Genomic DNA, 14,706 nt, shown 5'->3' on the forward strand with positions numbered 1-14,706 from the left:
GAATCAAGTCAAATGTAACTGCAGCAGTTAGGTATTACGCTATCACTAGTTAAAAAGAAAACTACAAGGACAAAAGTATTGGGACATCTGCTTCCAGAGAAGAGGCTTTCTACTAAATTTTGCAGCATTGCTGTAAAGATTTGATTGCATTCAGTGCGAATAGCTTTAGTTAGGTCAGGATGTCAGATGACCTCAACCCCACCTCATCCCTAACTCCCCAATTTATCCCAAAAGTATTGGATGGAGCACCATAATTTCAGAGGACACAGTTTCACTACTCCACAGCCCAATGCTTTTGAGCCACATAAATGTACACCTGGTTTTAAAAGGCGGGGAACAAATCCACGCAGAACTGATTACCTCTGTTTACCTCTGAGTTACCGTTTTGTAATATTTTCACCTTATCATGGAAATAAACTTGAACTACACTGTAATTTTGAAAAAATGCAAATTTGCTAATAATATAGCCTCTGCTAAAGTTAAAGGGTCACGTGACTGCATGTTTAGTGCTGTGCTAGTTCTTTCCAAACACACACACACACACACACACGAACACCAAGAGATTAAATGACTCCCAATTAATTACTGCCGTTGACCTGGAGCATAAACAACTGTGTCCTCATGACAAAGAACCAATTTAGCGAAGCCTTCTGGGAGCATGAGGTAAAGAAGAGAGGAGCAGTTTGATGGCTAGCATGGAAATGGGGGAGAAAAAGGCTTGCAATAAAGTGAAAGTGAGGGAAGAAAGATAGAGGTGTAGTGAGGAGAAAAAATTAACTGTTAAAATCCCTAACCCAAAAATATTCTGTAGCAGCCATGAATCAAAGCTGGCAGAAAAGAGTAAGCATGGTCCCATTGGCCTGTTGTTTAATATTCCAATAAGAAATACATAGCAAATATAAGAACAAAAAGTTGAAAATGCAGAAGAAGTAGACTGGGGCTGTAGAAAGAAGAAATAGTCAAGACAGAGAGGTGAGGATTAGCTTTGTCAGGAAAGCTAAACAACTGCTTGGTTTTTATACTGTGCTGCTCTGGGATATTTTCTTACTTAAGAGATCAGTGGTCTGATTCTAGATCAGCTCTTTCACTTTAGACTATTTTAGCCTGATCTCTTAATGGCAATGTCCACATTGTTTTTTTTTATTTTTTTATTACTGTCTTGTACAATGACTCATTGCCATGTTCAGAGGAAATGTGATCTCTTGCCACAAAGAAAAGACTACAGGCTACTCCTCTTAGAGTTGACTCACAACAGAGAATCGACTCACAACTCAGTTGACTCGTCATACCCAACATTCCTGTCACTAAAAAAAGATAAATGTATCATATATGTACCATATGTATCAAAATGTAAAATGTGAGTTATTGACCTTAATCTACACCTAACCTTAACATAACCTTAACCTACACCTAAACCTAATCTTAAACTACATCATAGTCTACTCCTAACCTTAATATAACCTTAACCTACACCTTAATCTACACTTAAACCTAATCTTGAACTATATACCTTAAGCTACACAAAAATCTAACATTAACCTAACTATGGCCAACAAATTAGTCTACACCTTAACCCATTCTTAACCTAACCTTCACCTACAGCTAAACTTAATGCCTGCCCTAAAGCTACACCTTAATCTACACCTTAATCTAATCTAATACATTTTTTTAGCATTTTTAAATATATTGTATCAAACGTTTTTATGCACTTACTATTTGCATTACAATTTAACCCCTGTTAACAACTGTCCTGGTTATGGACAGGGTATGGACATATGGATATGTGATTTTGTCCAGAATGTGGCTAATACCTGATTAAGTATTAAAAATAAATACTGATCAAATTAGACTAAAACTAGATTAAAACTAAAAAAAAATAAATGTAATGTAGTCTAGGTGGCGATGGCTGGTATGTTCTCCCTGTGTCTGTGCAGGTTTCTGCTGGGTATGCTGGCTTCCCACCCCCAGGTATCCCACCTCACACCCCCCAAAAATGCATATGGTTGGTTAATTGGCCAATGCAATATTGTGCCTCAGGAAGAAATGGATAAGAAGATGTATGAATGTAAACTTGTTGTATATTCAAAGTTTAATACTCTTACTCTCAAAGTGTCCTGCAAAATATAATTTTATACATTGTAAAGTAAACTGATTTACTCTCAAGAAGTATTAAAATAGTCCACTCACAAGTATACTGCACAGTAAATAAGCCACTATCAACACTGTTACTGTGAGTAATACTAACAGTGTTGACTGAACACTAGCATATTTGCTGTGTATTAGTACACTGACATTATAATAATTGCTACTTTATTCAAGTTAAGGGTTGCATTATAGGTAACACCTACATGTACCAACAACCTAAAATGAGTTCTGTACCAATACATAGTACATGGTCACACATTTAAAGCTCACTGATGACTTGACTGATCAGTTTCATGTTATCTACACTGGCTTGTGTTTTCGATTTTACCTTGTTCCGTCATTTGTTGAAATATATGCGCTGCGTTTAATGCTTCTGATGAGATTTTGTTCACCACGAGGGAAGGGCTAATAGATTATTCCACCTGACATTTACCTCTCTGAAGTAGCCTTTCTCACTCTTGCTCTTAGACGCATGCATACTCAACCTTTTCCCTCTTATGAAACACTGTGTTCCACTTTTTCTCAATTTATTGTGTTTACGGTGTTGTAACTACCATAACCCTCTAAATCCCCCAAATTGCAACCTTTTCACTTTACTTCTCTTTATGCATCCCACAAAGCTGTGTTATCACCTCAACACTCCTCTGTTTGCATATCCAGGGAATATGACTCAATTTCTATGAGAGGCCTTGTATTAATGCTCTTTCTAGGTCTTCACAGTGCTGTTTTATGCATTATTACAATACTAGTCAGATATTATTGAACAAAACAGGATGTGGCAATGGAATGCATGGCAATGCAATGTGGGAGAGGCAATGCCTTTGTTTTATTTTATGTAACGCATGAACTACACATTGTTTGCTAAATGCTTTAGAGGCAGTGGTGGCTTGGTGGATAGAGCCCTGGATTATTGGTCACAGGGTTGTGGGTTTGACCCAGGTCTACTACTTCTTTTGGGCCTTTGAGCAAGGCCTTTATAAAGTCCTCCTTTTAGCTATGTCATTTCTCATTTCTTATCTGGGAGGGGGCACTGGCTTTGTACCACGAGCAGAAGCAGCCTGAACTCCAGACCAAAGTTTTCTAAATTCTCAGTGCTAAGTTCAGTCTTCTCCCAAATTATCATGTGCTGATGGCATGGTCTGAACTAGTAAATTACGACCTACCCCAAAGGCAGGGTTAATTAACTGTGACCGATAGAAGGACTAGCTGAAACAAATGCTAAGAGTCTGGCAAATCGATGCAAACACAATTAATTTAATGCAACACTATGCTTTTCGAACCAGAAATCTGCACAACCCACCACAATATCCTGTCACTGGAGCAGGCGATTACTTACTAACCCATACATGTAGAAAAAGTCATGCTTATTAATCAATTACATTCTTGTTGGCTGAATTCCAGCTGAACACTACTACACTATATATAGTAATAATATGGACAAAACAAAGTACAATTAGAAGTGTATTCATTTGTATAGTATGTAAAGAAGAGTGTGGTTTTGGGTGCAGACGTAGACCACAGATGTGTAGAGACAGTCAAAATGGTGAGACAGTCAAAGCTGGGTGTCGTCTACCAAAATAAAGTTCTGTGGTTCTGACTGAGAATAAAAAGCCTGTAGTAAAGTTTACTATTAAAGTTTACTATATAATTTTTACTATTTACTTCATAGTAAAATGTCATTATTTTAGCTGAAAAATCATTTAGTATCATATACTTCATGCCAGTTAGCCTCTTGGAGACTGAATGGACAGGAATGGGCTATAACATTTAATTTGTGGGTGGGAGTGAGACAAACCAGATGAAATCTTGCAGAAGTAGGACAAGATAAAAATCACACAAGACAGAACAATACACACAATTCTGCAGAATATGGAGAAATATCTGTCAGGTTGCTGTAAATCCATATTTTCCATGAAGGCAGCCATGGCCTAAAGGTTAGAGATGCAGGCTTGGGACCGGAAAGTCATAGGTTCAGTCCCCTGGACTGGCAGGAAGTTGGGTCAGGGAAGTGAAGAAACAGTGCTTTCTTTTCCCTCAACATTCACGGCTCCTAATTGCTCCCGGGGCGCTGAGGGGGTTACTTTCCACCCTATTCACTAGTGTATGTGTGTTCACTGCCATGCTTAAATGGATGGGTTAAATACAGTGGTTAAATTCCATTGTTCTCTTATGCAATGGCTGTAATTAATATGATGCTGCTATGGGAATTGGAAAAGAAGATGCATGAAGCATGTTCAACCTGGACCTACAAAAAAGGCCATGTTGCCTTTTACCCTGCATTAGCTTGTGGCCTGCTCTCCCCTACACAAATATTAGAAAAACAGATGATGAGCATTCTGTTTTGTGACAAATAAACAACAATAAACAACAACAAACAAATAAAAGTATTGTTGTTACATTAATTGATGCTGTTGTGAAATTCTCACAGTGACAATATAATTGAATATAAGACAAAGGAAAACAAGTAATGACTTTTTAATGTAATACATACTGACATTAATTAAGAATGGCTCACCCAGGCTTTCTCTGATCGCCCTCCTCTGATTGGCTGCCGATCATCTCTGGGCTGTTTCCACCTTGTTTCATTCTGTTAGCTTTTGAAGTGCATCGTTAGTCAGCGGCTTCGTTAAGACTAGATGTCGGTAGGCTCTTGCGTGTATTACCTGCAAGGCATGTTGGTTCATCTCATTATGCGCTTGTGTGTGTGTGTGTGTGTTTGTGTTAAAGGGAGCAAGTTTGGGAGGTGATTTCAAAAGCTTGTATAAAAAGATAAAAAAGTCAATCCTATCTTTGATAAAATCCTCAACAAAATGATTCATCCCTCCTTTTTTAAGTCAGGAGTGGAAGGAGGCAGCGAGTTCTCGCCTTCTCTCATCTCTGCTTCTTCATTTACATTATTGATAAAAGTCAACATCCATTAATCACTTTGAAATGAGATAAAATGCTGTTCTTGGTGAAGGCCGATAAGGGCATATACATGTTGGGTAAAGAGTGTGTGCACATGTTTGTGGGTCTGTGTGTTTTCATACATTTTCAGGACCAAAAGCCAAGAGAAAAATAGGACTACTCTACAATGCTGTTAGCCAATGTGTGTGCAGATTGGACCTCAACTATGCATACAAAGATATGTTTTAATCTGTTTGAATGTGTTGTTAATTTTCAATAATCATAAAATTAAACATTGAGATCAATCATTTTGAGACCAATAGAACAGAGATTGCAATCTCAAGACCAAGACTTAAAAAACAACAATAAAAGTACACTCTCTTTGAACTCTATGGTTTTATGTACTAGGTCATAATAATAATAAAACAATAAAAAAATTAGGTAAATACATCCTGAGATGAACAAACACACACAACAGATTCCAGTGTGTGAAAAATTAAGTGCACCCTTTCTGCTTCCATAGGAAATAAGAGGGTAAAGTAGCAGCCAGGTGCTGCTCATAATCAAAGGCCCTATATTAATTGATCATCAACAAGAGTGACCACCTTTAAAAGCAGAGGTTTTGTGGTTTGCTGGTTTCAGGTGTGTGTTAACACATTGCCAAGGAGGAATGATCTTGCAGTCATTGAGTCGACCATGAACTCCTTAAAATACCAAAGTATTTAGGTCAAATATGAGGCCATCTATCCAACAGCTAAAGCTTGGGTAAAATTGGGTTATGCAACAGGACAATGACCACACCAACAAATGAAGCACACCAACAAATCTGCAACAGAATGGCCAAAAAAAAAGAATCAAGGTGTTAGAGTCCAGACCATAAATACAACTGAAATGCTGTAGTGAGACCTTAAGAGTACCTGACCTGAAGCAAGATTGTAAAGAAGAGAGGGTCAAAATTTCTCCAGAATGATGTGATTGTAAAGAAGACATGGCCAAAGTTGTATAGAAAACCAGTACCTCAAACTATTGCTGTTAGTAAAGGTGGTTCTACAAGCTGTATTTTTCATAAGTATATTGCAATACACTGATATGTATATTGTAAGTATTTTTTTTTATTTTAAGACATGCTTGGCTTAAGTAGATGTTATAAAGGTTTTTTTTTATTATTATTATTTCACTAAGGTTTATTTTGTGGCCTGTTTTACTTGCATCATCACCTTTGTGGGCTGTATATTTTCATATGATCTCATGAATGGTTACCAAATGCAAATTCAATACCTGGAATCAACTCCAGACATTTTATTTCCTTTATTTGTCATGAAATAATGAAGTATCCGACCATGCCTGACCATTAAAATGATTCACTCTACTGTAAAATTACTACATATGATGTCTGTAAGTGTGTTTAAGGTTGCGGCAGCATCTGTGAGTTACATGAAGTTGTGCACAAAAATGCCAGTCAGCATTTCAATTGTTCAAAGGATGTTCTTTTTTTTCCCTCTCTCCCTGCCCTCATTTACTTCCTGTGTGTGTGTGTGTGTGTGTGTGTGTGTGTGTGTGTGTGTGTGTGTGCGTATGTGTGCTCATCATCCCACCACTAGGTGACTCCTTGCTGAAACACAATGGCATGAAGTTCACCACCAAGGACAGAGACAATGACCACTCTGAGAATAACTGCGCTTCATTCTACCACGGAGCCTGGTGGTACCGCAACTGCCACACGTCCAACCTGAATGGCCAGTACCTGCGCGGTCAGCACACCTCCTACGCAGACGGCATCGAGTGGTCATCCTGGACCGGTTGGCAGTACTCGCTCAAGTTCACTGAAATGAAGATACGGCCCACGCGTGAGGAAAGAGAAAGCAAGTGATGGCATAGCGGATGAGTGTGTAAAGATGAAAAGGGGGGTTGCAATAGGAAACTGTAGAAAAAAAACACCATTGAAAATGTATAAGGAATTGCCACTAACTATCAGTGACAGTGACATGTTGGCTAGTTTGGGGGGAAAAAAGAGATGACGTTGGTCACATTTTTGGTTCTTTTGCTTCTTATTTTGGGATTTGAAAAGTCACAGTTGTATGCACATGTAAAACTCCACCCACCCTGTAAAAGTGCTCCATTCAAGTCATGGATTGGTTGAGCGATTGAAGTTGAACACCACTGATTCCCTCTCAAATGTGGGGGAATCAAGGCTGGGAAACAGCAGGAAAATTAAAAAGACCAGAACCTGGTGATAACCAACAGTGAGTTCTTGGGGGTACTCGGTTGAGGAAGAAGAGAGACTGTTCCTTGCTTTTGGGTTCTTCAGTGCTTTATTTTATGCCTCAACTGAAAAGTTACAATTGTTTGAACACATGCACATCCATCTAGCCAATGAAAGAGCTCCATTCAAGTACAATCAAGTGAGCAAGATACAAAGATGAGGATACAGACAAAGAACTTATATAATCCCTGGATGATAGTGATTTCTATAATGAAGGTATCCCAACATGGTGTACCAGGTGCCACTAACCTTTGTCCAACTGGAGGTCTGAGATTTGTCTGACTAAACACACCACAACAGTGTTTTTTGTTTCCATTTTGCTGTAATGATTGGCCCTTATGTTGCTGACCGGTGACTGGAGAGTGCAAGAACACACAGAGCAATTGTAAAATCCTTTCCAAGTAAAATGGCATATAGCTTGAAAAAACTAGACACATGCATAAAGTGTGGGAGAGAGAGAGAGGCCACAAAAGAGGATAGATAGCAGACGGAAATGAGGGAAGAGGGAGAAGAGAGGGGAGAAAAAACTTGCTTTGTCTCTTGAAAGCACTGACGCACAAAGATCACTATGCGATGGTAAGTCGGGTAACAGCTTTGAACGGCGGAGATCTTCACACCACTATTCTACTGGGGACCCTTTGCCAGAACCGACTACAGTTTGAGAAAGGGAATGGATAAATGGTGAAGAAAAAAAGCATGAAGAGAAAGGAGAGACTCTAGGAAAAGATGACCATGAAAGTGCTAGGAAAAGAAAGTGCCACATGAGGAAACTGAGGTGCTGCCGCTGGAGTTTATCAAAGGGGGGCGGGTTGATTCCTTTGACAGGCCATTACCGAACATATTGGCTGGTTTGTATGATCACCAGAACCAACTGATCACAAGCCAGCAAATCTCTTTTTTGCAGATGGTGTTTGTGTGTGTGTATTAATAATTCAGCGTGTCTTAAGGTGCTTCACACTGACCTGCTAATTGACTCTATAAACGGTAGATACTTGAAGGAGCGCAAGCCTCTTATGGAACACCCAACCTTCTACATCCGACCACTTAACCTGGGCTTGTGTCTGACCTCAGGCTTATGTACCTTGATGTTGGCACGGATATCGGGAAAATGTATTTCAGTCTACAGACTCTGCTGCTTTCTTCTTGTTTGAAGAATTGATTAGTGCAGTTTGCTTCAGCCAGTCTCTGCTAACTTCTCTTATTTCTCTCGTCTGCCATCCTTTGGGGGAGTGAAAGGAATCAGCCCCCCATTAAAAAATAAAGATCACGAAAAGAGGTCTTTGGCATGAATTGTTCTCAAACAATGGCTCTGTTTTGTATACGAGTGTGAGAAATCTTTTTAAAGTTTAAAGACTTTAAATGTAATATAAAGCAGTGGTTCTCAAAGCACTCCTCAGGGACATTCCTCATTTTTGGTCTATTGCTGTGTTGGGAGTTGGGATAGAGCAAAAGTGTGGACCATATGGGGACCCTGAGAACCATTTTGAGAACCACTGATGTAAAAGTTCTATACAAAGTAAAACGTATTTTTACCCAGAATCATGCAGGAACCTGTTTCTGCTACTTTTCTCTACTCATATCCCTTATTTCACACAGTTGGAAAATGGGGTGTTTCATGACAACCTCTTAAACCCTTTAACCTTCGTATGTAAGCCCACACTTCATTACTGTAGTCATTTACCTCAGTTTCATAGACCCTAACATAGAGCCCTGTGGGACTCTCAAAATCTGGTAATACTGACAAAAATTCAATTAATCTAAACATGCAGAAATTCTAAGAAAGACGTGCTTTACACAGCTTTTCAGTTCAAAATGTTGTAATATGCAACTCCACCTGCACCATGAAAGCTCTATCCAGCAAACGATTGGTCAAGGATGGACAAGGAACATTGGGGTTATTTATCTCATTTTTCACATAATGCAGCAGTACCACCAACTGACAGGACATGGTGGAACGATACCAACTCTGTTAATTGCTGAAATAGGTCAAATTTGACAACTCCGAAATACTGGTCTCCTGTAACAGGTGACATTAACACTGATATCGGTTCATCCATCCTACATGGATTTGAAGGCAGCAACTCCTTGATCTGCAACAGAATCTCTGTTTTGTAACGTACTGACAGCTTTAAGACGTGTAGATTTTTTCTGTACAGTGTGTGTTATAGAAATGTTTAGCGCATGTGAAATGTTTTTATATATATATATATACATATATATATATATATATAGATATGTAAATACCAAAAACCCTAAAAAAGGACAAAAGCACAGTGATTTTAGGAGAAAAATGAACATGAATATGAAAACTCAAAAATTTGGTTCAAGTTTTTGAGCCAAGCCAACATTCTGATCGGAACTCTGGTAGCTTGGTTGGCTTGTCTGGTTTAAGGTGGGTCGGGACGTAAATAAAGAGATGGAGCCTGTGGGTTTGGCCACACCCACACACAGTGGATATTTCATCAGTGGGATTTTTACTGCAAAGCAACAAAGAGCTGAACTCAAAGGATGCTGCCACAATAGACTGAAAGTATTTTTTTTTACTTTCAAAGTGCTTGTCCTTGCTCAAAACTGTCTGGTTTGGTCTGTGGAGAGCTCAGTGCATTTAGGACTTCTGTGCTGCAAAAAAAAGGCAAGAAGGGCCGTTCTATTATTTGCTTTTCCCTCTCTCTTGCATTCTCTCTCTCTCTCTTGCTCTTTCTCTTTGTTGGATTACATCTCAATCAGTTGTTTTTTTCTTCATGCCAACGCTGGCTTCAAAGCTGCCTCCCTCTCCCTTCTTTCGCCTGCCAATCAACTTTAACCAACGCATTGCTAGGGTGAAGGTTGCCTGCTAAAGCGCCAACGTACAGAAAGGTGTTAAATGATGTAATAATCAAGCAAGATGGTCTCAAGGAAAGATGAAGAGAGGGAAGGATAAGTCATGTGCAGCTCACAATAGACAAGCTCAGACTTTGTAATTATTTGTAATGAATTTCTTGGATCTCTTGAAGATACGCGTGGGTGTGTGTGTGTGTGTGTGTATGTGTGAGAGCGGGATAGAGAGCGTTTGTATGTGTGAACATGTGTGCGAGTGAACAAACCAAGTGAACATAGATGTAAAAGAGAAGAGTAAACCGTTATTTCTGTGTAAGACTTTGGCTCTTCATACTGTGTGCAGACGACTAAAGAACTGAAATAAATGACATCTGAATAAACTAATGATCTTTGGTGCTGCATAACTCTACTTTTTACACACTTGCACTTCACACTGTGTTCTTTGTCTAAACTCATTCAGTTCTTAACTACTTTGTTAGTACTTTTGGTCCATTCGGTCCATTGTGGCTCTGTTCTGCTGGCTATAGCTACTTGTCCATTGAAAAAAGTTTTTTTAATGATGCAAAAAACGATCACTGTTTACTACCTACTGGTCCGCTAGCCCCCGGCTGCTGTTTACCATGATACAGCAGAAGAGTTTCTCTCCCTGAATGTGTGCAAACAGTGAAGAAAGAGCGGTAATTGCATTGGAAAAATAGACAGTGCGTGTAGTTTAATCAAAGTGCCCTTGTAATGTGCCTGAGGTGACAACTGGATTCTGAGAGGTTTTGAAAAAAGTGTAGATGTTGAAAGGAACAGATCAACCAAGCTTGCTAACATGGCTAACAATGAGTGGAAGGTAGCAGGCGTCAACTGACATAAATTGACGTCAACTGAACTGATGTCATCTGCACTGTGATAATTAAGGTCTACTTGCATCAATTTATGGTTAGGAACATTAAAATGTTTCGATGTTAATGGTAATCTGACATCATTTAGCAAAGCAAAGTGATCGTCTTTAAGGTGCTATTGTAAATTTCGATGTCAAAATGCACAAATCAGCTCTGTAATTTACCTAATGTAGGGTGACCATATTTTGTTTTTCAAACAACAGGACACACAAGCGTCCGTTGTGGTTAGGATGTTCTTGCTAAGGGGTTTCAAGTAGGCCTAAGCTGTAGAATCATGGCAGTGTGAGGGTAGGAGGGAGTTAAAATTCTGAGCTCAAGTTTGTAATGAAAACAGCAGTAGTGCATTTTTCTTATTCTGAATTCTATTTTATTTAAATGTAAATGCTTTTTAAAAACTTTTGATACACAAAGCAGACAAACAAGCACTAGGGCCTACATTTTCTACCCAACCGCAAGCAGCCAAGTTGTTGAAATCCTTTCAGATAGGAAGTAGGAGAATTCTGAGCTGTCATTTATCATAAATGTAACAGTCCATACTGATTATGAAAAATGTACAACTAAGTGAGAACTAGGGTGTTTCTGAATTCCAAGGCATATCATGTTTAACTCTTATTAACCCGACTTTTGTTTTTTTCTGTTTGTATGTAATATGGTACACACAAACAGAATATATGTTTGTATCTCAGTTTGTCGCCATGGCTTGAACCCTGTAGTTGCTCTGTACACTGTGTGAATAATTTGGCATGAATAGACCAATAAAAATGCTCTAAATGGCTTAGAAACTATTTTACAATAACTTACGTATAAGATGTGAATTCAGGTGTAGTGTGAGTAGGGAGAAGTCTTTGGTGGGTGCAGTGTGGCTGAGCTGCTGGTCACAGTTCCGGTAAGTAAGTGCAGGGTGCAGAGAGTGTGTGTGTGTGTGGGTGTGTGTGTGTATGGGGTGAAGGTGTGATGAGGTATCTTGTAAGATGAGACTGGTGAGATAGGCTTGTGATAGACTGGACTGATTCACTGTACTACTGGCTGTTTAGCAGTCCATTTTTTTGGGGGTAGAAGCTGTCTTGGAACCGGCAGGTCTGGACTTCATGCTTCTGGGCAGCTGTGAGAACAGGCAGTGGCTTGGGTAGGTGGAGTCCTTAATAATCCTCCTGAATTTCCTCAGACAGTGGCTGGTGTATAAATTCAGAAGGTTTGGAAGCTGAACCTACATGATGTGCTGGGATCAGATCATCATGTAGATCTTTCTTCTCACGTTCAGTACAGTTCCAGTCCCATCAGAGTACTCTTCACAGTGCAAGTGTAGAACGTCCTGAGGATGTGGGGATTAATACCATATTATATGTTTAATACACAGCTCTTACTACACAACCTAAAATGGATGTCATAAGCCCATAACATACAACCCAGTGAATCTGATACATTTTCCAAATGTCTGCTTAAAAAGATAAGTCTTTGATTGCTGTTTAAAATACTCCACTGAATCAGAAACTCTCAAAACGGCAGTGTATTTCATAATTTAGGAGCAATTCATTAGAATCTTTGCAAAAAAGGCATTTTCAACTGTCATTTTTCTGCACTATATTAAGGGTGAAATTCCGTCCACTAAAATAAATGAAGCATTTAATTCAACTTTCAAGTTTATCTCAAGTTTTTAAGCTTTTTAAGACCTTTGAGGTTTTATTTGTGTGTGATATCATTAAATACTTAATTATTAAATAATTGGATGGTTAAATTAGTCTTCGCAAGCTCAAACCACATGCTGTGATGTCATTATAAGCACTATTTAGTGGCCTATCACTGTAGCCTATGTCAAACAATCTATCATCTAGCTTACTATGAGAGTCACCTTTTTTCTAACTTCAGACAGCTGAAATTGCATAAATGCTTTTAAGTGGAAAGATGGTCTTAGATAAAAAAAAAACAGAGATTTGATTGCATTTAGTGACAAGAGCGTTAGTGAGGCCAATAAACAAAAGACACTAGTACATCAAATTGTCCAGTTTAATAGATTAGCCATACAATTAAATACAATTAAATTACATTTATTATATATCACTTTTTATAACTGATATCACAAAGCAGCTGTACAATAATCTATGAATAATGCGATTACAATTGTACAGTACCATTTGTGCAGATGTGTCTCCGTCTAGACACTCTGGATGCTCAATCCAAGTTTCCTTTGCATCACTCGCAACACGACAACAATGACCCTGTCAAATCCAGAGCAACCTCCATCTCTCCTGCTTCCGCTTATGAAAGCAGCTCATTAGCACATACGTTGTTACCACAGCAACCTACACAGAAAGGTTTGTTACGTCCAGACACACAAACCGATACGATCATTTGCAAATAGCAATGCGGACAGTCTTCGATTCAGATGTGACTTGAGAAGCAAATTTGATTTGCGTACAGTTTGAACACGACCAAATGGACAGCTTTTACTTTTAGATTAGACTAGAAACTCTCTTGGTAGGAGGGGTAGTAAACTACACACATGTGGGAACACTAATGTTAAGGCAGGGTTCAGGCAGAAACTTACCAACCAAGTAACCAAGACATAAACAATGGAGTGCATGTCCATAAACATGAACAAGAGTAAACAATGAGGGAAACTTGACAAGTGGAAAAGTGTATTTAATGAATACTTCATTAAAGCTATGTTACATTAGCATTATAGCTCCAGTGCAAAACTACAGGAGCAAGCAGACACTATACATGTCTTAGTGGATTGACTATAAAAAAGGGGAAAGTAAACAATTGGGAAAATGATTACTCTTTGGGTGAACTATAATTTAATGATAGCTGTATGCTCACAACTATAGTAAAACTAATTAAAAACCTTATAGTGTGTGTGTGACAGAGAGAGAGAGAGAGAGAGAGAGAGAGAGAGAGTCACTGTTTTTGCACTAAAATATGTAGTAGGCTTGTTGTTTCTCCATACCAGTAGCTCTAAAAATGGTCTCTCTCTCTCTCTCTCTCTCACACACACACACACACACACACACACACACACACACACACACACTCATACCACTCACCCTTTCCTCTCCTAACAGTGATAGAAGGGCACAGTGTGGAAACAGTGATGAATTATGAATATCCAGGCAATAAGCTGCCCTTCAACCTCAATACGGACAAAATCTGCAACAAAGGGCAATAAGGCTTCCCTGCTTTGACAACTAAACTGTTTTGCGGTGAGTAAAACACCACGACATTCTTTCACGGGTCATTTTCTAAATCGATTCGTGCATTTGCCTTCATGGGCTGGTTCTAGAATCCTGGCATGAAGAACAGGAATGCCAAGAACTGTCCAGCAGTGTTATTGGAGTTCTGCATGGAGCTGACAGGTCGGTCAGAAGGTCTTTTCTGTTGGACGCTAGTCGCCCACGCTTTTCCTCTCTGCCTGTGACTGCCATCAAGCTTATGTTACAGATATTTCAAAGCAAAAATGCACCAGTTCAAGAACACTGCATCACTCTATCTGCTTTAAATAACTGGAAAAATGAAGTGTGATTGTTGATACAATGTGTAGCATATTGTGCAGTATGTGTATAACTGTCTGTATGTGTGTTTGTATGCATGGGTGTTGAATACGTGAATTGCTGGCTTTTCTGTGTACTTTCCTGCCTAACAAAAACATATTAAGGCTAAACAGGTTTTGTTCAGTCTGACAGCTGAAATGGGATTTTTTTTAGCATG

General features: G+C 39.0%; 1 protein-coding gene across 2 annotated transcripts in view; it reads left to right on the forward strand.

The window, feature by feature from the left end:
• fibcd1b (fibrinogen C domain containing 1b) overlaps nt 1-10,495 on the forward strand; it is a 164,039-nt gene extending 153,544 nt beyond the window's left edge. For both annotated transcript variants that reach the window (XM_072674073.1, XM_072674082.1), the window contains one exon: nt 6,633-10,495. In XM_072674073.1, the coding sequence (XP_072530174.1) occupies nt 6,633-6,901 (269 nt within the window). In that variant the 3' untranslated portion in view covers nt 6,902-10,495. The remainder of the gene's footprint in view (nt 1-6,632) is intronic.
• The last annotated feature ends 4,211 nt before the right edge of the window (nt 10,496-14,706 follow it).

This window comes from Salminus brasiliensis, chromosome 1 (genome assembly GCF_030463535.1).
Source record: "Salminus brasiliensis chromosome 1, fSalBra1.hap2, whole genome shotgun sequence".
In the NCBI taxonomy this organism is placed as follows: Eukaryota; Metazoa; Chordata; class Actinopteri; order Characiformes; family Bryconidae; genus Salminus; species Salminus brasiliensis.